This window comes from Clinocottus analis, unplaced genomic scaffold (genome assembly GCF_023055335.1).
Source record: "Clinocottus analis isolate CAN_PGR_092001 unplaced genomic scaffold, fCliAna1.0.p SCAF_5, whole genome shotgun sequence".
In the NCBI taxonomy this organism is placed as follows: Eukaryota; Metazoa; Chordata; class Actinopteri; order Perciformes; family Cottidae; genus Clinocottus; species Clinocottus analis.
In genome coordinates, this window is record NW_027176207.1 from 14,803,667 (window position 1) to 14,826,431 (window position 22,765).

Sequence of the window (22,765 nt, forward strand, 5' to 3'; positions counted from 1 at the left end):
TTAATCTCAACACATATTTCCACTTGACCCAAAAGGTCTTCATCCATGGGGACACTTTTGGTTTTATTTGCAGATATTTTGAGATCTCCTCTGCTTCCATATCCACTGGAGGTTATTGAAATATAGATGGCATTAGTAGTTCACAATAAGGAAAGTTGCCTTATGAAAAGTGGGATTTAAGAAGTAAATTATACACTGTTTCTGGAACTTGCTTTTTGGTTATTAAAAGAGACTTTTCAATACTTTCAGGACACCAAAAAGGTTAATTTTACCTCCATTATATATTTGGGTGATGGCAGAAATATCAGACAGATATATCAAAACCTCAACAAATGAAATCAAATGAATGCAACATCCATATCACTAGATATATAGATACCAATGAAAAACTCTGTTTTTGGTTTGAATGAACCGACTTATAATTCTACCTTGTACCTTTAATTTAGTCAAATACTTGTGAAAGCAAATGTGCAGCTGTCCGTGTGTTTGTGTGTGTGTGTGTGTGTGAGCGTGTGTGTGTGTGTGTGCGTGTGTGCGCGTGTGTGCAAATGTCCGTGTGCATGTACAACATGTATGGCACCTACCTCTGCTCGGGACCAAAAGGTCAGCGCTATAACCAGAACATTTGAAACCCAAACTTTGGCCTCTATTAGTCACCAGCACATGTGAGTGCACATTAATGAATATTCACATGAAGTCGTCTCTGCAGCAGCACATTCAATGTAACTATAGAGTGTAACCTATTATGCATACAGAGCAAGGTGTATTACACAACCATCGTAACACAATCACCGTAACACTTCTCCCACGAATTCCCAGTTGCACATACATGCACATGAAGCACCACACGTCCAGTGTTTTTACCGTTCATCGATTAATAGTATCACTGTTACCCAGCATTAAAAACTCACAGTGTTCCCTGTGATGTTTTGAGAACAGTGTGGTTTACTCGGACCCTGGGGAGCTTCTTGCTCTCTACAGCCACACAAGCTCTTAATGAAACATCCACATGCACAGGACACACTCTGCTCCTTCTAATCGAATGACTTGCATGGAGGGCCACACCTGCCCCCCCCCCCCTTCCTCCTCTTTTCCTTATTTCTTTTTCTGGCCTGTTGGTTTGCATCTACCCATCCTTGTTTCTTTTCTTGCAGATGGAACAGCATAAGCATCTGGGCCTGTCTGCACAGCCTGGACTGTCCACCTTTCTTCCTCTCCTCTCCTCTACCTCCTCCTCTTCCTCCTCTTCCTTCTTCTTCTTCTTCTTCTTCTTCTTCTTCTTCTTCTTCTTCTTCTTCTTCTTCTTCTTCTTCTTCTTCACCCTCGGTTTACTCTGCAGAACACATAACTCAAATCAGTCCTTGTTCTGGGCCACTGTGTCATCACTAAAATGAATTCCTGACTGAAGACATCGTCTGGTGAAGGTGACCAACATAATTGTAAAATAGTTTTAATATCACTTTAAGGTCACTCGTCAGTTCATGTTGGACTCAAGTAGGTCCTTTAAATGCATTAAAGGGTTTGGGACTGTCATAAAAGATCATAACTGAACTAGCAAAGTCAGAGTGCCTCTTGGACTTCTTATATTTGAAGTAGTGTAATGTCTGTTAGTATTTTGTTGTCCTAAAACAATTAGTTGATTGACATAAAAAATAATTTAGCTAATCAAATATATGGATGGTTGCAAAACATTCTAAGGTTCCTATTAGGATGTGCTACTTTTCTGTGTTTTATGTAATTGTAAACGGGTTATGCTTGAAGACTTCATTGACTTATCTATCTACAGATTATGTATTCAGGTGACTTGCCATATAAGAGATTAGAAATCAGGTTTATGCTTTAAGTTTTAGGAGCGTTAGTGGCTGTCAACCTGGCCTTTGACTCTTTGGTCTAGTAAAAAAAGGTTGCGCCCTGTTGGAGCTCCCCATTTACAACTCTGCTTTGTTGACAGCAGACAGAGAGAGAGAGAGATCTTGCCCGAGGGATGATTCATGTTCGTGTTCATGGTTCTGTTCCGAAAGTTGTTATCGTCTCCACAGGATGCATAGTTATCTCTGCCAGAAGAACTATAGACTGGCTTGTGTGCGTGTGTGCTGGCAGTGTGCACATCTGTGTCTGTCCGCGGGTAATCTTGCGTTCTGCTGCAGAAAACTGCACAATACTTTGGGTAGCCATTTGTCGTTGCATGCTCAAGGACCTCTCAAGGTTGCGGTGACTCACAACTTCTCAAAACACTTTGTATTCCTTATATGTGAGGGGTGACGCTGTGTATTCAACCGTAGATCAAAATAGGTTGGGTGTTTTTAGAAAAAAAATCTGAATGAACAAGAAGGCAATCCAGACACTTCAAAATATAAGACCAACAAGAAAGAAAATATCAAAAAGCCTTTATTGGCTAAATCCATAAAAGCGCTAAAATGTTTCAAACAGCTTGGCGAGTTAATGTTTTCTTCTCAAAAGTGTCTCAGCCAATACGATGACTCTGAGCCGCTGATTGTTTTTTTGCATTTGAATAAAGAGTGTTTTACAACACCTTACAGGCTATTTGTGAAGGTGGCTTAGCTATTTGTGGGTTGTATTAATTAAATCACACACTACAGCAGTGGTCGCTTCAGACACACCTGGTGGGGATCTGCACTCTGCTGTATGCACCTTCCTAGTTTAAATCTATGCTGGCTGTGCTTCCTCTTTTCTTCAACAGTTCCCTGTGTGCTTCTTGTCTCTCAATGTCAGAGTGATTCTCAGTTCAATCATGGCCGAGACAGAACTCTGGAAGAATAACTGAAATTTGGTGTCAAAACAACCCGGTGTCATATGTCTCGCTTGAGCCTTCACAATCTGTGTCTAAGCATTGTCAGCAGCCTGCCTTGATGTGGATTTGGTAAATCAAGACCTCTCATGATCCAACAACTATTCATTTGTGATACATATCAGGACTCTATCTCTAAGGAGGAGTTATTTGCTTTGGTTAATTTTATAGTTGAGGAGATAACAATCAGGTAACTTTATGAAACCTTAGATTCTATAGCCTATTGGTGATAACATGCTCTCGTTTGAGGAAAAATAGGCCTCCCTGTTTTTTGTTCAGATCCTCATTTGACCCCTAAAGGGGTACCCGAAAGGGACTTAACTTTGGGAACGTCATTGTGGGCTTCGTACTCACTTTGGTGCTGTAGCAGAACATACATTACTACCTATAGGTCCTCCTAGCGAAGGCCCACGGAGACACGTTTTGACAGATTCCTCAGCAGAGAGAGATTCAATAGGGAAAGGGGCGTTCACAGGCAAGTGTCAAACTAACAGCTGCGTCAAGCTGCCACAGACATACAGAAGGCGACGGAAAGCAGAGCTATTCCTGCTGGAAAATCAAAGAAAAAAAAGGCTCGCTTTGAAAAACAGGACCGATTAACAAAAACAAAGCCATGGCGTCTGCTATGGCACAACTGTCCGTGGTGGTAAAACATCGACTTTAAAGGAGATCTGAAAGTCAACTGTGTCAGACACTCTCACTATGTAACTTTCATCGACGACGGCCACAACGGGGGTTTTATTTTGAAAGGACACGGCGGAAGTGATCAACCCGCGTCGTCCGGCTTGACACCGTTTCACTTACTGTCCGCCCTGCCCTGCCTGAGTTTTCAGTTGAGTACGCTAGGGCAGCACGGCTGTATTATATAACTTTGATGTACTCGCGGGTTTAATGGCGCAAGAGCAGAATATCGCGGCGCAGATCTGTGGAATCATTGCGGGATTATCCTGAATTCGCGAGCAAGTAAGCGATCGATCACTTTGTTCTTTTTTCTTTTCTTCTCTTTTTTTGTTGAATGCCTCGTATCTGCGACGTGCGTTAAAAGTTATCGACAGCTCGGGCCAAACGGCGCACACTAAGGACCTCGACAGCGCCAAGCTAAGTCAGCGACGCTGTTGACTTTAGTTCTTAAATAGTTGATATTTGCGGACGATGTTTTCCTGTCGCACTGGGAGAGAGGCGGCGACGAGCCCAGCTGACATTTCACCGCGCAGCGTTGCTGCAAGGACGTCTTTTTTTTAATCGAGAGCGTTGACTGTGCGGACATCGCGTTATTTCTCATATGTTTTCCAACTTGGACTGACGGGAGATGACCTAACTGGCGGAGCGCATCCTCTCACTAAACAGGTACGATCTCTACTGCTAACACTTGTTCTGTCGCCGGAGAATTATCAAGGGAGGCAATCTCTCTCCCCCCCCCCTCCCTTTCCACACACACACACGCACACACACGCACACACACACACACACACGCACACGCACACACACCCGGAGGAGGTAACGTTAGGCCGACGATGAGCGTCCCCGATGCAGTGTGGTATAGGCGCACTGACAACTCTGCGCCGCGCGTCCCACTGACAGATCCAAACCCCGCACACAACCCCCAGCGCTCGGAGGAACCGCCACATTATTTTTTTTTTTGGTGTCAGAAAAATAAACGGTTGCACAAACGACGAGCTTATCTCCGGCTGGAGGCATGTGATCGGTGCAATTTCCCATCGCAGCCAACAGGTTGCACTAATGCTGTAATGCTGCGTTGTACAGTTCGGTGGGAAAAGTACAGCGGCGAGTCAGGAAACTCCAAACTTTTCGGACTATATGTATATATTTATTCCGACGATCTTTATTGTCCGTCTCTAGAACTGCGTTACACCAGCCATCTCAATGAGGAAAGACTTGTTTTCTAAAAGTGTCCCCAAAATCTAAAAGTATTTATAAATCTCCATCTCGGAAGTTTGATGTAAATAATAAATAACTCCTGAAAAACAGCACAGAAACAAAATCTTCGCGAGTCCGCATAGGTCCCTGAACGTCACAGACGCAGCAGCTACGTACGTGCTGTAAACCGCTGCCCATATAGCGCCATACCGCTCATATGCGCTGGAGTCTATAGAGTCATGTCTTCTCCGACCGCTGCTTGAGGCAACACACATAATATAGAGCCAGTTCACAGGAAATGGCCCAGTCGTGTTTACCACTCGGCAATGCGTTGATTTAAGGTAATTACTTTGTGTTAATGTTGTGTGTTTTTCATATACATCGTAGCGAAAGTTCAGAGGGATCTGAGCGATGCAGGCCTGTTTTTGTAATATTTTGTCAGAGGAACTGACTTCGAAACAGAAATGTCGCGGCAGGTGACGGCTTGCCCGGTTAACTTGCTTTTTTTTTTTTTTAACATGGTAATAAATTGCGATTAAAATAAACAGCAGCGAGCTTTTCTTGGCACACGTTGTTGACACATGCGTGTGCTTGCATTCGTTTGTATTGTAGGTTATTTCCGTTTCATGTACTGGAAATGTAGTTTTGAGTTGACTGAGTTGTTCATTTGCGCTCTGTTGCAAATGTCGACGGACACATAAATATTGGCGGCTGCTGCAACTGCCCAGAGACTCAAAGTGCGTTAATCTTCTACGACAGATGTGTGTTGTTCCACATGTGGGTTTGTCAGTGGCGCTGGCTGTTACACAAGTTGTGCCTGAGCGTTGCTTGCACTTTCTTGACGCATGAGTTGAGGGGAGGGCACAGTTCAAAGAAATAACATGAACATTGTAGTCGGTCATGTTATGTAATGTCTGTTTTTTTCCTCCGCCACATTTGTGCTTGCCTCTGCTATATTTCTCTAGTGTGGGAGGAAGAGATGGCCGGTTAGATGCGATTGCTGTCATTTTGTGTGTGTGTGTGTGAAAATTATAAATACATATGAAAATGGCTTAGGCAGAGGCTTAATATTATATAGGGGCCTTGCACCATTAGTGCTTTTGAACTGCATCCTAACACAATTTTAATGCAGATGTTTCAAGACCCATTTTACTTTAAATGATCGCTGCGTGTGTGTGTGTGTGTGTGTGTGTGTGTGTGTGTGTGATTATGTATGTATTTATGAATATATTGAGCTACTGTGTATCTATCATCTTATCCAGCATCAAGTATTTTTTTATTAGCCTAACGTGTCTCTTTTTTCTCTTTTTCTCTATGTCTCTCTCACTTTGTGTGTGTGTGTGTGTGTGTGTGTGTGTGTGTGTGTGTGTGTGTGTGTGTTGTGCACTCTTTGACTCACTGTCCTGTCAGGATAAAGAAATGGATCAGGGCGGACTGAAGCGCAACGGTAATCGAGACGACAGCCTGACATTTGGGGAGACAGGAGCTGGAGAATCCAGAGATGCAGGTGACACAGCTGGTTCACTTCACCAGTCTGCAGCGCACCCGCTCGCCCAAGGGTCTTTGCCCCAGCCCACAGTGGCCCCAAATGGAGGGTGTGGAACCAAAGACCAGGGGGAGCTTGGAGGCCTCTTTGACTCCCCTGAGCATCATGTCCCATGTGAGAGGTCAGACACGGGGGAGGGTAAAATCGTTAAAAGGCTGAAACAACACCAGAATATTGGCGTATTTAACCTGCCGTTGATGAAACACTGTGTTGCTGATCTCGACCGGAGGCCCACCTCCATCATCAGCGCCTCAATCTCCTCCATCTTGGGCAACCTGCCTCTGCCAGACCTTTTCCCCCAGAACATCAAGCAGGAGGCGAGTTTTTCTCCAGATAAAGATCTGGAAACGTACAGCGGACACACAGGCGCAGATCTCTGTGATATGGATGGCAACAGCAGTCGCCAAATCGAGGATATTGAGATTTGGCAAGACCTGGACCTTCCAGAAATCAGCGCTTTTGATTTGGATTCAGAAGTGGCACACTTGGATAACATCCTATACAACAGCAAGGCTGGTGATGGTGATGGTGGTGCTGACAGCGGCCTGCTAAAGGAAACAAAGCCGCTCATGGGGAACGGAGTGAACTGCACCAGTGTGAATGGCTCGGATCAGCAGCAGCACCGCGCACACCAGCAGCACCACCTTCTGCAGCAGCAGCAGCAGCAGCAGCTTCAGCAGCCGCCTGCGAACCTTCTCTCCAGCGTCATGATCAAGGAAGAGGAGCCGGACGACTCTTTCATCCACATCCGTACTCCTGGTGTTGTCAAACAGGAGAAGAAGGAAAACGCTGGTTTCTGCCAGGCGCAGTGTCTCCAGAGCAGCATGAGCTCTCTCCATGGAGGCGGCCCCATGGCCTCCTCTCTGGGCCTAGGAGTAGGATCTAGCTACCACTACAGAGCCAACTCGTCCTCCACGGTAACCCGACAAGACCAGGAGTCTTTTGGCATGTACCCAAACCTGCCTCTGGTGGGGGAGTCCTGGGCCAGAGGGAACCGGTTCGGAGAGTCCTCCGGGTTACAGAGGGGCGACGATGGGCTCCCCTCTGCTGCGGCCCTGTCAAATTTTTCAGTCAACTTCTCCAGGTAGGTGTTGCTTTGCTTTCTTTCACGGTCTGCTTGATGGTATTTGCCGCGCTTTGTAAATGTGAAAATATGTGAGAAATTACAGTGCATATTTAAGGTGTGATACATTTGTCAGAGTAAAAACTGTGATTTAGACTCTGACCTTTTTTTTTCTCCACATCTTTTTAAAACTCAAACGCTGTCAGAAACACACATTGTCCGTAAGCTTTTAGCAGTCTGTCCCTCAAGGCCAAACCCCCAATTAGACTTTTAATGCCAGTCTTTTGTTCGACTCGTTGGTTGATCACTGCAATCTTTTAGCAGGAAATTAATTCAATTAGGGTCAGAGCTGGGGTTATTTATAAATATGGGTTATTCACAATGTGTTCTTTCTTTCTTGGAAAATCCGTAATATGAAGTGTTTGTAATTGCATCCATCCTCTCATCAGTTCTCAGGTGCTGCAGAACCAGATGAAAATATTTTATTTAGGGTTTAACCATTGTACCGAAACAGTGCTGTGTTTTTGTTCTAAGTATGAGATGTGTGTGTGTTTTGGTGTGTTGTGCTTCAGTTGCTGAGATCAGAGAGGCCATTATACTGACACCCTTGACCTTTTCTAATTTATCATTATCAAAATCTTAACTGCTTAGATGCTGTGCCTTTGCATATGCATTTCCAAGGGTATTATTTATTTCCACATATTTAGGCTCATGTCTCCAGCTCTTGGTAAGTCCTTCAGTTAATCATGTAATGTGGTGCTTGAAGGCTCAAAGAGAGTAATTGGAGTTATTAATAATCATAAGCAAAACCTTAAAGTGCTCCTCAAAATTCCCCTTAAAATAAAACCCCAAGTCTTAGCACTTTGTCTCTGGCAGCCAAAGAAAATATCTGGTCTCTGTTGATGCTTCTGAAATCAAATAAAGATCGGAGTGATGTATCGGTGCCCTCCAGTTCCCTTTAGGACACCTTGCATTTGGGAAATGAAAGCCCTCGGTGTGTTTCACAGCGTTTATGCCCAAGTCTGTGCGACTCAAGCACAAAAGAACCGTGCCCTCCATAAGCCCCCGAAAGGAGTAGTCACAGGTGGTGTTGTATGCTTGTCCGTGGCATATCTTCTTTTGTGAGGGCAGCGCTAACAGCGCCGGGTTGGAGAGCATCTGGCGCTTATCGTCTCCAGTAGGCAGACACAGCAGGACACACATTTCTCCAATTTCTCCACATCACATTTTAGGAATGCTATGACAAAATGTAATGGAGGAAAACAGTCTCCTTTTTATTTACTCAAATATTTTCAGAGGAGGCAGATAAAGGTGATTTATTAGTTGCTAGGTTACAAAGAGACTGGAGTGGAAAGATATACAGTCAAATAAGGAAGGGGATATAATTAAGTTGAGTTGGTGAAAGTCACCCCCTGTTGAGATAGTTAGGCGGCGTGTAAAGGATTTATAATCATGTGTCTTAGGTGATTTAATAACCGACAGCACTTTTTTGTGTGTGTGTGTGTGGTTGCTCGGAATCAGATGTTGAAAACCAATATTATTTTGGGCACGGTCGTGAAGTTGTTCTCATCTAAAGTATCTCATCATATTTTGTCCACGCTCCACCCTCTGGGATTTTTCCAAAATAGTGTTGTAACACGGCACTCGTTGTAAAGATATCGCAGTTGCGTAAGTGCGTTATTCCTACAGGAAATGATTCATTGAGAAAACATGATATGTGCATTTCTGAGGATTCAGTATGGTCTTGTTTGTTTAAGTGAGGGGGAAATGAGTTCAGTGAGAGAGCCATGTACATGCTGCGCAGTGCGAGTGAGACGTGTCAGCTGGACACACCTACTTCAGCGTGGATCTGATAACGGAAATGGCTGTGAGTAGAACTCTGAAAGAGAGATATGAGATATAGTTTCTGTGTTATGAGCTTCTTTGTGGCCGTGGCCTGAATGGGCAGATCACAAGATGTGTTTTTGATTAATGTGGGCCCGGGGTAATAATGTGACTCAGTGCTATCCTTCTGTGAGAGCCACGGAGGTGTTTGGTTCAGGCCGCTTTGTAAATACGTCAAACATGAGCATGAGTGTCGCCCTCTGTTATCTGCCTGCTGTCACATTGACATGCTCCTGGGTTGTTCTACTGTTCGGCAATTACAACGGCGGAAAAGTTTCTTTGTCTGGTGCACACTGTTTGTTTTTAAGTTTATTATATAATAGACAATAAGAGACTTGATTGCGACCACAAACACTGAAGCAAAAAGCTTTGTAGAAACAAAGATGTCATCTGAACGAGCTGCTATTTTTATTCACTTTATGGAGTGTTCTTTTCTGGGTTTTTTTTTTATAACTTGGTAGGTCATTCAAACAACAAAGTGTTGTTTTTAAGAACAAAAGGTTGGTTGCATCTAGTATCTGTGCCCCAGTCCTGCTTTTTCAGTGGAACGGCCTCCTGGTAAGTTGATGCTTGTTGCACCGGCACGGTGCGTGTTTCCATGCTGTGTGTCTGTGGTGCAGGGCACCGCCACTCGGCAAGGTCTAAAAAACCCCGATACATTACAGTATAAACAAATGGCAAAAACAAACTACTGAACGACTCATGAGTGGACCGACAGACAAGCGTAGTTTGGCAATAATCAAGTATTCTCTTTTCTCAAATGATCAAGTTCTCTGAAATGATCAGACTGCACACATTTTCATCGATTTTTATTTCGTTGAACAATTGATTGCTCTGCATGAAACGGAACGTGTTTTATATATTTAACACAGCACTGTTGCGTATAGGTGCCTCTAAGCACGTTGGGTAATATTGTTATATATATATATATGACTACTCAATGCACAGGAGCTGTCGACAATATAATGCAATTCAACAAAACATGACGAGTTCTAACATCGTGGTACACCGCTGCATTTAATACATTATAAGCAGACTAAGGTAGAAGTGCTGTTGCATTATTTGATGTATACTGTATCTTAAAGCAGGAATGAAAACGGGACAACGAATGACTCCCTGGTTACAACATGCGTTAGCATAGCAACTGACTGTGTACCGTGGCGCCCACCTTGATGCACAGTTGGAACCCAATTTGGCTCATTCATGTTTAATCCTATTAATATGTAGCTTCATGCCTAGGCTGAAGCGAGGCTTAGAAGCTTTGTTTGTGATCAATTGTTCCAGATACGTTTAAGTAGCATGATACTCCTTCCATTAAGTCGATATATACATATATACTTATATACTATATACTTTATTTAATTTTGTTTACATGCAGCAGGTAGCGTTTTAACTGTACAGTACATAGATTTCTGTTTATCACGCCTGTTCATCCTAAAATATGTGAGTCACACTGATGTATACTAAGGGTTAAAAAGTGAATTCTTACTCCTCTCTGTTGCTGTGCTGCATGCGCGTGTGTGTGTGTGTGTGTGTGTGTGTGTGTGTGTGTGTGTGTGTGTGTGTGTGTGTGCACAGGGATGCTTGAAGGCCACGTGTACATTTCTGCTCTGCTGTGCTGCTCCCTCTCTCTGCTGAAACGGTCACTCAGTCGCTTTTGTCGACCCACCTACTCACCCCTGATGGGCCCTTAGAGCTCTTCATATTTCACACAGGCATACAAAAGCTGTACACAAGATGTCATGCAAACACGCACACACACACACACACTCTTGTGTTAGAAGTGTGCTGCAGATTCTAGATGTCAAAGGAGGCACTCCCCCACACATGTAAGCATAGTTTTAAAATTGTTTGTGGTTACGTTTGAGGTTTTGCGTTTGCTAAATGTAATATTGAATGCCAGAGGAATCCGTTTTGCTAATGCAGCATAACAAAGTATTGTGATCTGCTCGACTGGGGTTTGTTCATGGTGAAGTTGTGTTGGTTCAGTGAACTTATGCTGAACTTTATGCTCCTCTTCAAATACCTTTTTAGCATTATGTCAACATGGTACATTGGTTATGTAACATGTAAACAGTTATTTTTGTGAAATATATCCACTTTTTCTTTTCCAGTTTACGTCATTTTGGACCATTAACAGAATAGATGACACCCAAAAACATGACAAAACAAAGGTTAAATTATTATTTTACCAATATTACAACCTTTAATTGAACATAAAAAAAAATGTAACCGTAAACTAATTGTTTTACATGAAGGACCTTGCCAATAATAATAATACAAATACAAATAATTGTGTAAAACCTGGTATCCTAAATCAAGACTCACTTCTACTGTTGTGTTGTTGATCTTTTTTTTCTGCTTGGGGCCAAAAAACCGATGGATATTACAGAAGTGTGTACAGCTGATCGACTACCATGAAAAACAGCCGCATTTTATTCACAGTAAATATAAAATTAACATATATAACACAAGCAGTGACAGTGCGTTTCTTTTTTTAATTATTTGCTCACTATCTAGCTATTTGGCACTTTGTTTTTGTGATAAACATGGTTTCATCGGCGCTTATAACCGCGCATTGGTAAAAAAAACAGGTCCAACCCAGCACTCCAACACCTGGACCATACCACCCACCTGAGCAGCGAGTGTGTCGCGGAACCTCTTGCTTTTCATAGCGACGCCCACATGAACGGGTTGATGCTGAGTAGATTTAGCAAAGGGACGTGAAACATTGTATAGATAAATGACAGCAACCTGATTCCCAGCATCGTTCCCCCCCCCCCCCTTCCTCCTCTCCGCGCAGTGAGTCGGCTCAGTCAGATGCTCTTCACATTGCTTTCATGCTCATCCGGCTTAGGCGGGGCGCAAACACATTTAGGCGGTGCGCCTAACCCATATAATAGCAGGGAAAACCCTAAAACGGACTTAAATATTTGCTTATATCTGCAACGCTCGCTCAGACGGATCATCGTATGATACACATGTGGCCTTCCTGACCAAAAGCCTCTGGGAAAAAAAAGTCTTTCTCATAGTTTTGGGCACAGATTCAAGTGGCCTTGTGGAAGGGAGGCATCATGCAACAGGAACGTAAACACAAGTTGCAGGGAGGGATTTCAGTGTTAGTTAGGCGGGTGCCATAAATATGAATAAACGACTGAATGATGATGGTGATTATGATGATTCATTGCGTGACAATTACTATTGTAATTGCCGCTTAGTCACACTCAAAGCTTCTTGGTTTCAGTATTTGCGGTTTTACGCCCGGCTTAAACCTTTACAGTTGCATTTTCAACTTCTTCTCTTTTTTTTTTTTTTTACAGGTTATTGCTTGTTGAAATTGTAGATATCAGAGATTATTTTTGTGGAACTTGTTGCCGGCGGCTGGTGTTGTGACTGCATTGTCGGGTTTTGTACTTGTGAGTACTAATTTACGAGAGTGATCGGCAAAAATTGGGTCACTGAATTTAAAATAATTGAGATCTGTCACTTCCTGCGCATCAACATTTATGAACACACGTTTCTAGAAACCACGAGACAACACGCTCGGTCTGTCAGGTGATTCAACTTAATCCTTAATTGCATTGTCATCAATGAAGCTTTGTCATCTAAATATATCAAATCCAAACTAAATTGCAATTTAAAACTATCACAATGGAGTTTTTGCATTTGTGAAGACTTTTGTCTAACATGATTTTTAACAATGGAACATAGTTTATTGTTCTGATCATCAATTTGCGTATTTACATGCATGTACTTCATTTTGGTAAAAGGTTTTTCTAACAAGCTATATATATATAAAATAATATAAGCTGCATTTAAAGTCTTACTGTAAGTGTACTCAATACTAATTTCATCAAAGCCAAACTAGGTCAGACTCATGTCTGTTGACTCAGTTTCCTGGATTTGTAATCTCTTAAGATTATGCCAACCTCAATCCACATTGTTTGTTTGAGTTCCTGTTGCTTAATAGGCTTACTGATAACCTTTGTTGTATGCAAAGCAACATTTCACTGCTTTTTTTTTTTTTGCCTTTCACTGAATTGTACTGATTAATGACCACTTTCTATCCCCCGCCCCCACCTTCCAGGAAACATTCATGCAACATTTTGTTGGGTGTGTGGAAATGTCCTGCGATGCATCACCCTGTGTGGAGTAGTACCTTACTCCAAAGCCTGCATTTGCCCTCCAAAGGCTTGTGTAAAGTCCAGTTTTCAAAAACAGCTCTTCCACGTGGTGCTGAAAGATCGAACCGGATTCCATATCGCTACTTTTCTTTATTAAAGAGGCTTTATACATGCGGCCTGGACATGTCAGATCTGATCAGCGACCACGATGCATTTCACAACAATATCTCTTTCATTCACTCTGTCTGCTCTGCCCACCCTCCCGTCGTTGGCACTCTACTGTACTGAGTCTTTGATGTCGGCTTCATTTTGGCTCATTGTGGTTCGGAGAGCCAAAGGAGGTCGAGGCCTCGTAGCAGCCAATGGGTTTGGTTTTTTTGAAGGCTGTTTTGGTGTCTGCTGGCATGTTTACACTGGTGTTGCATGTCATGAACATATCTAAAGCCTATGTAACAGGCCTCATGATGGATTGTCACTTTGTTTTGTTTTGCGGGGCAAAGCTAGTCTTTTTATTCAGGAAACAGAGTGAAAGAGACACGTAACATCATTACGCATGTGTGTTATTAAGAAGCAGTCCTACTGCGTGCAGGGCATCAGTAATGTTTTGTTGTTCAATTGTGATATGTGTTTGAAGCTAAAAGTAATTTGTGAAATTCTTTTCCTTAACTTAATATATGTATGTATTAGATGCACAGTTCTATTTACCACGGCGCTAAAGTTAACAGAGGTTACATTGATATGCATTATGGTGCGTTCAAGCTCTACTCAGTTAAAATACACACTGATATTGCTGTCACGATTTGTTCTAATGAAACTTGTAAAATGTTGTTGTTGATTGGGAAAAAGACCGATATTGGAATCGACCGAGAAAATTGCAGTTGGTGGATCTCTACACATTAAACTGACACAGTGTGCAATATGAGCAGACAAACGTTTGCACTCACAAATGCTTCATTGCACATCATGTGACGGCTGCTTGGCAAAGCTTTCTGAGAGGCATTTCTTGGTGTACATTACTAATACTCAGAATAGAATACAAGATCATTGGTGGATAGTTTTTTTTTTAAATTTTTAATAGTCTAGTGAACATGTGATGCCTGTTAGTGCACAACTCTCCCAATGTTATACATTTAATGGCTTGTGTACAAGTATAACCTAGTTCAGCTTGCAACATTTAGACCAGAAATAAACCGTCATGAATTAAATAATCTGTTTATGGAACAAACTTTTAAGTATTGAATCAGTAGTGGTATTTGAGAATGCAGATATCAACAGTTGCTTTCATACTTAGAATTCATTAGAATTCCAAGCCAACATGTCCATAATGTCCTTTTAACTAGTAGCAAATCTAATGACTGATATCTAAGACTCATTTCTCATGAGTCCATATGTTCATTACTGATATCAACAATTCAATTCATATTTAAAACAGTCTATTTCTTGAGCACAAATGCATGCTCTGCCACGTTCACATGAAATTCAGTACGCTGTCATGAGAGGGCATGAATATAGCCCCGACTGATCTGACGTACTGTACTTAATAAACAAAGGACTGTGCTTGTTATATTTGGCAACAACTCTATCAGGAAACAGGAAGTGAGGTGTCTAGCGGCTAAAATGGCTCAGGCTGCTGCTCTTTTCCCTCTCTTTGGGCAAAGTGGCGTTCTGGTAATAAAAGTAATACATCTTATTTCAGATATTTTTCTTATTTAGATATTTTTCTTAGAAATTGTGTCTGATTTGCGTTTTTCTTAGGAGTTAGTAGTTTAACACTTAATTAGCACACACACCGAACAATGGCCAGCTATATTGGTCGTTTGCGTTGTGGTCAGTGTGTTGTTTGAGTGGTTTTAGAAATGCAATAATATTGGTGACTTTGATCTTCGTGACAAGATGAATGAAAGCCTTCTACAGGAACACATAAAGGTACCAGGATGTTCTTTGTGCCGCGTTCCACTGCAAGTCCTGTAAAGTCCGATGTGTTACAACTTGTTTTCTGATTAATGAATCAAAATGGTGGAATTTCCTGCCTCTGCTACTTTCCCGTGATAACCTGTTACTGCAACAACCCTCCGAGCAGCTAAGCACTGAGCTATTTTTTTTTTTCTTCTCTCTTATTTGTCAGTCTGAATTTTTTGCATGCTTGCTAGACGGTGAGATATGCTGTTGCTCTGTTTAAGTTAGGCAGCCTGTCTGACTGAATACGGGTTGCCAACTCTTCTTCTCTCGTCTAACGTAGATGTGATCGTCTTCAATCCCTCCTTTTCCAAGTCAGCAAGGAGGGGAATGCCCTTCATCTGTAGAGGGAATACACGTGTCTTTCTGCCCACACGCCCCTTGCTTATTGGAGATTGCACGAAAGGAAAAGTGGTCAGAGCGTGCCTGGGTTTGATTGCCAAGGTTCAGTGATCACTGTTAGCTCATCTGTTTGTCTTCCCCACAAACGGAAGTAAGAAACTGCCAAAACCATGGCAATTGTTTGGTTTACTTGAATTATAAATTGAAGTCTATACAAACGGGGCTTTACATTGGAGTGAAAATGCCATTCCTTTGCTTCTAATGGGTTATTTTTCAAGAGACGAGGGTTCTCAGTTTTCCCCCCACCTGATCGGTGTCAGCAGGGTGGCAGAGTAACCAGGGAAACTTTCAGCAGGAGGCGGCAGGTTCAGACCCCTCTGGCAAGGAGCCTCCAACCTGTTGAAGTGTGAGCAACTTGATGAATCCCTCCAGGACCAGAGCTGCAGCTTTTTTTTTATTTGCTGAGAGTCATGGCTAATGTACAATATCACTGCCAGTTTTTGAAGCTTGGGGATCATATTTTTAAAATCCGAGTTGTCGTCGGCGTAGAATGCAATAAATTCCTCAGTGCAAGTTTGGAAATTTTTTTTTTTTGTCTCTACAGACTGAGATTCAAAGTGTTATTATGTGCTTCAAAGGAAGAAGAGTTGAAGACACGTCTATAACTTGAGTTTGTACGACATAAAGTCCAAAAAACTAATTTGATACGGCAACGTCTTGAACAAGTTGTCACTTAAAATCAACTTTATTCCGTTTGGCATATTACAAATGTAAACATACTGTACATACATGGAATTTGGTCTCTGCATTTAACCCATCCATAGACATTTAGAAGTAGTGGGAGCAACTGGAAGTTCAGTGTCCTGCTCGAGGACACCTCGACATGCGAACAACAGGAAGACTAGGGATCGAACCTTGCAGTCGCAGGACGGCCACGCCACCCATGAGCCACAGCCGCCCCTTAATAATGACCAGGAGCAATTCATCTTGTATGTTAATATATTTATTGAGCTGCACTTGAGAGCTTGAGAGCTTTTTCAGCCTCTGTCAGGTGGCACTTTGCTGGTGTAGTGTATTTAATTTGTATAATGTGAGAAAGAAACTCGAGCATTTGTAGATATGCACCCATGTTTACACAGAAAAAAAAAATCCCCTGCATGCATTTGCGGCCCTAATTGCTGCACGTGTACAGCTGGCTATGGCAGAGATTGTCTCCAGACAACGCAGAGAACCTTGTGCCATAGACTGACCGGCCAATGATTAACCTGGCCAAGGTTACTGTACATGTGGAGGCAAACATTCAAACCCCACCCCTCCCCCTCCCCAAAGCTGTCATTCAGATTTACACCTTGTGTAATCTTATAATCTCTGCCAGCTGGTTTGAGAAAATTAAAACTTGATAATGTCCTCATTTGGCCTCGGTCAAAACACTGTTAATGACATTCAGAGTTCAGCCTTCATAGTTTTAGGTGACCCACTTCTTGTTGCATGTTTGCCAAGCTACTGCCGCACACTTAAATCAAGCACATAAAATGAAAGGCACTTCTATTTAAAGCTGATGGCAGGGTCTGTTCAGCTCTGCGGATCGTAAACTGTCAGAGTTGTCAACAATGTTACCAACAGTTGCATATTACACGGTGACTTTAACCGGCATGTCAGTTGAACTTTGTCTATCAATTAAAACGACGGAAGGGGAAATGCTTATTCTTATTTTTGCTCATTGTTTAGTTCAAAAGGAACATTTGATTTATGTCTCTGATATAAGGGCAATTTGAATTTGTCATGGATTTTATTTCTTTAACTAAATGGGCTCAACCAGGCCTTCGGCTGTAAACCCAGAGAGTTTGCTCAAAGTCTAACACTGGTTGTGATTGACACTTTGTTTTTCAAAAGCCACCACTGGGAAGCACTTGAGAATTTGTGTCCACTTGATTCTGCAGCTTTATTAGCAACTAAAGAAATATCTACATTTAGAAATACTCCATTTGTCTTGATTGGTGATGCGGATCCAGCGTGCATCGGTATCAACACCGCCTAAGGTATAGAACAGGCGTAGACTGTGTTTATCAGCTTGACTAAGCAAGCAGCTGGTTGACAGGCTGATTGTTGACGGTGTTTATCACAGACTGGTGTCTGTGCAGGACACATGAGGTGTGCTGCAGGGGTATTACTGTCAAGCCTCTCTTTTTATCTTACAACCCCAGATTGGATTTCATCTGAATCATGTAAAACATCAGTTGATTTTATGACCGATGCGGCTGTGTCCTTCAATCAGAAGATTGGCGGTTTGTCGCCCGGCTCCTCAAGTCCATGTTTATGTCGACACTTAACCCCCATTTGCTTCTGTAAGCCGTGCCTACGCTATGGGAATGTTGCATGACTGTTAGTCAGTGATAGCACCTCGCATGGTAGCCCCTCCTATCACTATAACGCATGGGTGTGAATGGGTAAATGACATGTGTAAAAGTGCTTTGAGTGGTCTCAAGACTGAGAATTCACCCTGGTCCTTCTTGCTACTTCGTCATTAATTTGTCTGACAATATTGACCCACCTCTCAGCCACCGTGTGGTCATTCTTTAAAATAGAAGCCCCTCTGTGTCTGGAACTGGTCTATTTTCAGGGCAGCGAGCGCAAAGGCCAAACTACTATTTTTGAAGCCGCTTCAGCTTTTGATGATATTGCGTTGCTGTGAGTTACAATGTGCCAATTTCTCTCTTGCCAAAGCAATGTTGGAAATAGACCCGAGTGGTGGAAGAAGCAACCGGTCAGCCAGATTATATTTATTGCTTATTTATTGACATGACTTGGCCATTATTCAAATATGAGGATAACGCCTATGGCATCTAAAGCGTGTGCCACTTTTAAGTTGTTGTTGTTGGGGTTCGAGTTGCCCCTGATATGGCAGTGTCGCTGAGGTCAGAGCTGCTCTTTCTAAGTAATAAGCCGCCATTGTGACGCTTTGAAGTGTTACTGTTTTTTATCGAAATCACGCTCCGGCTGAGTTTAATTTTAATCACTCAGGACCTGCTGACTTTTGCGTTTGGCTTTTAGCACCACTGTGCCCATAACAGTGACTGAGCCGCTGGCATGTCTCCAAGTCTTGTTTAAGGGTAGTCAGCCAAAACAAATATTGTGTGCTGGGCTTTTCTACATTTGACCCATTGAGCATTTAATCTATACATTTAAAAAATGATTGTTTAATTTACTTAATTAAGGATGATTGTTTGTTCCAGTCCTGACTCATGCAGACTGTCACTCTAAATGTCACCAACATGAGTTGTTGGCAAATATTTTTTTTTACCATTAGAGCCTCTTGTGCCAGAGTTGCATACCTGGCACATCCTCCGCTCCTGCTCTGCACTGAAGAATGTTTTATTCCTGCACTTGTAAGAAACCAATTGTGATAAACAAAAGTGGAAGGCTGAGTCGCCAACACCCAACCTCATACCTTACCCTCTTCTTTTTCCTCCAGTCCGCCTCTTCCTTCTTTGATGTCTGCTCTCCACAGGTCTCCTTCTCTTCAAGTGTCTCTGCTTCATTGCCTCCATTCTCTCTGTCTCTCGCTGCTTGGCCCAGATGTTGCACCATAAATCCGCCATTGCTCTCGAAGAATAGTACACATCTGTCTCGCTTATATTGGTCTAGTTGAATACAGTAATGTAGTGGTTAATTGACTGGCGGGTAAGAAGCGGTCAAAATTAATTTGGAAACAAGAGTTTGATGCTCGGCAGGAGGCAGTGAGAACAGTAAGGACTAAAGTATTTTGTTCACCACTCATACATTATTACTGTCAAACATGCTGAACAGGCTTTCTGATTGCCGGCAATAAATCAGCCTGTGCAACAGTTAGGTATGGACCATTTAACCTCACCGCCCTTTGTGCTTTCTTCCCTTAATTTCACATGACGAAAAGAGGGCCGGCCTTCGTGGGAGAAAGTTGGACTGAAGAGCACTTTTAAGAAGGACACAACTAAAAATGGGATTTTTGACAGTAAATCGGACTCATTCTATTTTTTTATGTTATTAAATAGAATAGCATCATGGCTAAGCAGTGCCTCAACTCTTTCTTCTTTTCCCTTCGTTATTATTTTCTACCCCTCTCTTTTTTGCTGGCTTACTTCCTCTCATTTGAGAAGGGTGTCCTGGTTTGGACTGCAGCCCAGGCCTGACTCTGGCACGTTAGAGGCACCCAGCAGCTAAACCGGCTCTTGGCTACCTGGATAGCCCAAAGCTGGTGACCTCAAAGGATTCTCCCCAAGCTAATTAAAAGGAATCATCTAGAATGATGGCTAGTCGCTTAATGAATTAGGCTGAGCTATCATTTTAAAAATGATCTCCGTCCAGACGAAGACTTTTGCGCCGTTTCAGAAATAATCTCAATCCACACCGCCACACCTGACAACTCATAACATTCATGTATTCTGGCCATTCTCGTAAACCATGTTGAAAAGACATTTTTTTTTAATTTCCAGAAAATTATCATTTGATAGAGGCGCGATGAATCAAGGAAGGACACGGCATCTGAGGGCCGATGGAGAAGCAAACGTGGGCGTCTGCGTCATTGTTTTCAAAGGTCTCTGTGGTCCTGTCCAGACTAAAACGAAACCCCTGAGTTTTCAAACTAAACTGGCTTAAAACAGAGTTTTCAGACATCTTTCCTTTTAAGGTCTCCCAAAACACTGGGTTAATGTGGGCGATAGGCATAAATGTAGCAAAAGCTATGCCTGTATGTGAGAGGGTCTTAGGGGAATGAAAGGGAACCAACAACGCCACCTGGGGACTTGCACCCCAAGACATAAGTTTAACAACCCTAAGATATAATTTGCCTAAGGACACAGATTCATATCTGAGATTTGGCCAGAGATGTGTTTTATAAATTAAACCATAAGTTTATTAAAGGAATAAAAGAGAATCATCGACAACACTAAAAGCCAAAACATGCAGGATAAAACCACAGCCAAACTATGCAAAATAAATCCACAGCCAAACTATGCGAAACAAAACAAGCAAAATGCGCACAGTAAAACAGGCAAACAGCACAACAGGCAAAACAAAACAAGCATGGCAAAACAGGCAAAAGCAAAACAGGCATTATTCTGCTCAGGATATTAATAAAATGTCTCTCGGGGCAGTAGCTTTGTGTGCAAGAACCAAGTTATTTTGGTACTATGCATGGAAACTTGCTGAAAAAGTGCACTGCACCAGTGGGATTGTAATTCTGCTCAAGTAGCACATCTATGGGTCCAAATAGATTTACAAACTTGTTTAGAGAGTTGTAAAACTAAATTGGACTTCTACACGTGTGTGCGTGATCAGATTTGTGAATATGTAAACTAATCTCTGAATGTATTCTGAGATTTGTGAATGTGAAGAGGAATGTGCAAATATGTATCCAGGATCTTTGTGTGTAGGTTATTCAGATGTTGAAAATGTGCCAAAATAAATACATTCCCAAAATGTATTTTAGATTTGCAAGTATATTAAGATGTATAAATGGAAATACAGACAAGTCATCAGTCACAACTCGGCAGGCCTTTCAATTGGCTCCTTGTACATGTGACTTTTGTGACTGCCGTTGCAGATGTACAAAGATAATCAGTTAGTCCAGACGTGAACAAAAGTCTCTCCACATAAACTCGCTTAAGAGCCTCCCCACATCAGTATGACAGCCAACGGAACATACATCCTGGCAGATGTACAGCGCAGTGCATACATACCGCACATCTACAGTAGCTGCGCGGCCGGCAATGTATCGCTTCAAACCACCGAGCTGATGGCATGTAGGCTGTAATCCTCAAGAGGCACAGTGAGGACACAACAGTACAGACGCATCTCCACACACATTTGCAGATTTTTGCTACGGCAGAAGTGTAGCAAAAGTCACGTGTAGAAAAAGAAGAGTTTTACCAAATAATAGCTACATACACATATACAGACGTGTCTACACATTTACAAATATCCTTGGAGGGTTTTTTTTTTCTTCTTCTACATCTACAAATTTCATTACGCCTCCAGGGATACTTAAAACATGTTTACAGAGTCCTGCACATATTCACATAACTCAAGGTCCCTTTACATACCATTTTGATTGCGTACACATGGACAGCTAAACAGTTACTCAACTCTCTACACACACTTGCAAATAGTTTTGCTACAATAATGGCCCCACACACGGCTGCTTACAGTTGGACCTTAGCTAAATGTTTCAGCAGCTTCCTGAACTTATAGGCTTAGGCCTGATCCCCTCGCGTCCTAATGCCACCATTATCCTGGTGGACCGTTGTAACGGAGAGCAACAACTGGAGGAAATGCTTTTCGAAATGTCCACACATTAAGATATACAAAGTATGCTTAATCTGTATCTATTTATCCGTCAGGGCTGAAGCACATTCACAGGAAGCCCCTGTCACTGTGGGTTCTTTGATTCAGGATACTGAGTAATGGCGCCCTGCCTCACGAACAGATTGGCTGGATCTGTTTGCTAAGAATTTGGTCACGGGCAATTTACAGCTCCCCCATATCTGGTTTTTCATGTCCTTTTGCTCCGGCGTGGATGCTAGCCAGCAGGCTTACGTAACAGTTTTCACAACTGTACTCCAGCAGACTGCAGCAGCAAACATTTGGTGGCGTGACGTTGGCCTGTCAAGAATACGTTGAATGCACCACGCGCACACGCACGCGCGCGCGCGCACACACACACACGCACAGGTGGTTGGCGCCCTTGAGCACAAAAGGGTACGTGTATCATAAATGAACATTAGCATTAGTTTGATTTTGTGTATTGAGTCATGCTTGTAGTTACAGGCTGTAATCACAGCATAACTGCGCTATGTGAGGCAGTGATTGGATAGGTTTGCCTCCTAATGCTGTGTGCCGCTGTGGCCGACACACCAGCATTCCTCAAGTCATTTTCGATTCGAGCCGGTGACACGAGGCCTCCGACACCAGTCACGTTTTGACGGGCGTGGCGCTGTGCTAATTAAAGTTGAGCGGCTCTCAACCGTTTTCCAGCGCTCCAATAAAGCCTCAACCAATTACAAGTTTTCGTAGTTACATAGTTTATCTGCCTGAGATCGTGCGGTCAGCACAAGTAATACATTTGTTTCTGTGTCATGAAGACAACTGTGCGACTGTTGCGCTTAACTTAACTTAATTTTGTTTGC

At 42.6% G+C, this 22,765-nt stretch overlaps 1 protein-coding gene across 1 annotated transcript in view; it reads left to right on the forward strand.

Annotated features, from left to right (window-relative positions):
• Window positions 1-3,652: 3,652 nt before the first annotated feature.
• LOC137802106 (glucocorticoid receptor-like) overlaps window positions 3,653-22,765 on the forward strand; it is a 57,022-nt gene continuing 37,909 nt past the window's right edge. The window contains exons 1-2 of the mRNA XM_068599695.1: window positions 3,653-4,156; window positions 6,098-7,317. Coding sequence (XP_068455796.1) covers window positions 6,107-7,317 — 1,211 coding nt within the window. The 5' untranslated portion in view covers window positions 3,653-4,156; window positions 6,098-6,106. The remainder of the gene's footprint in view (window positions 4,157-6,097; window positions 7,318-22,765) is intronic.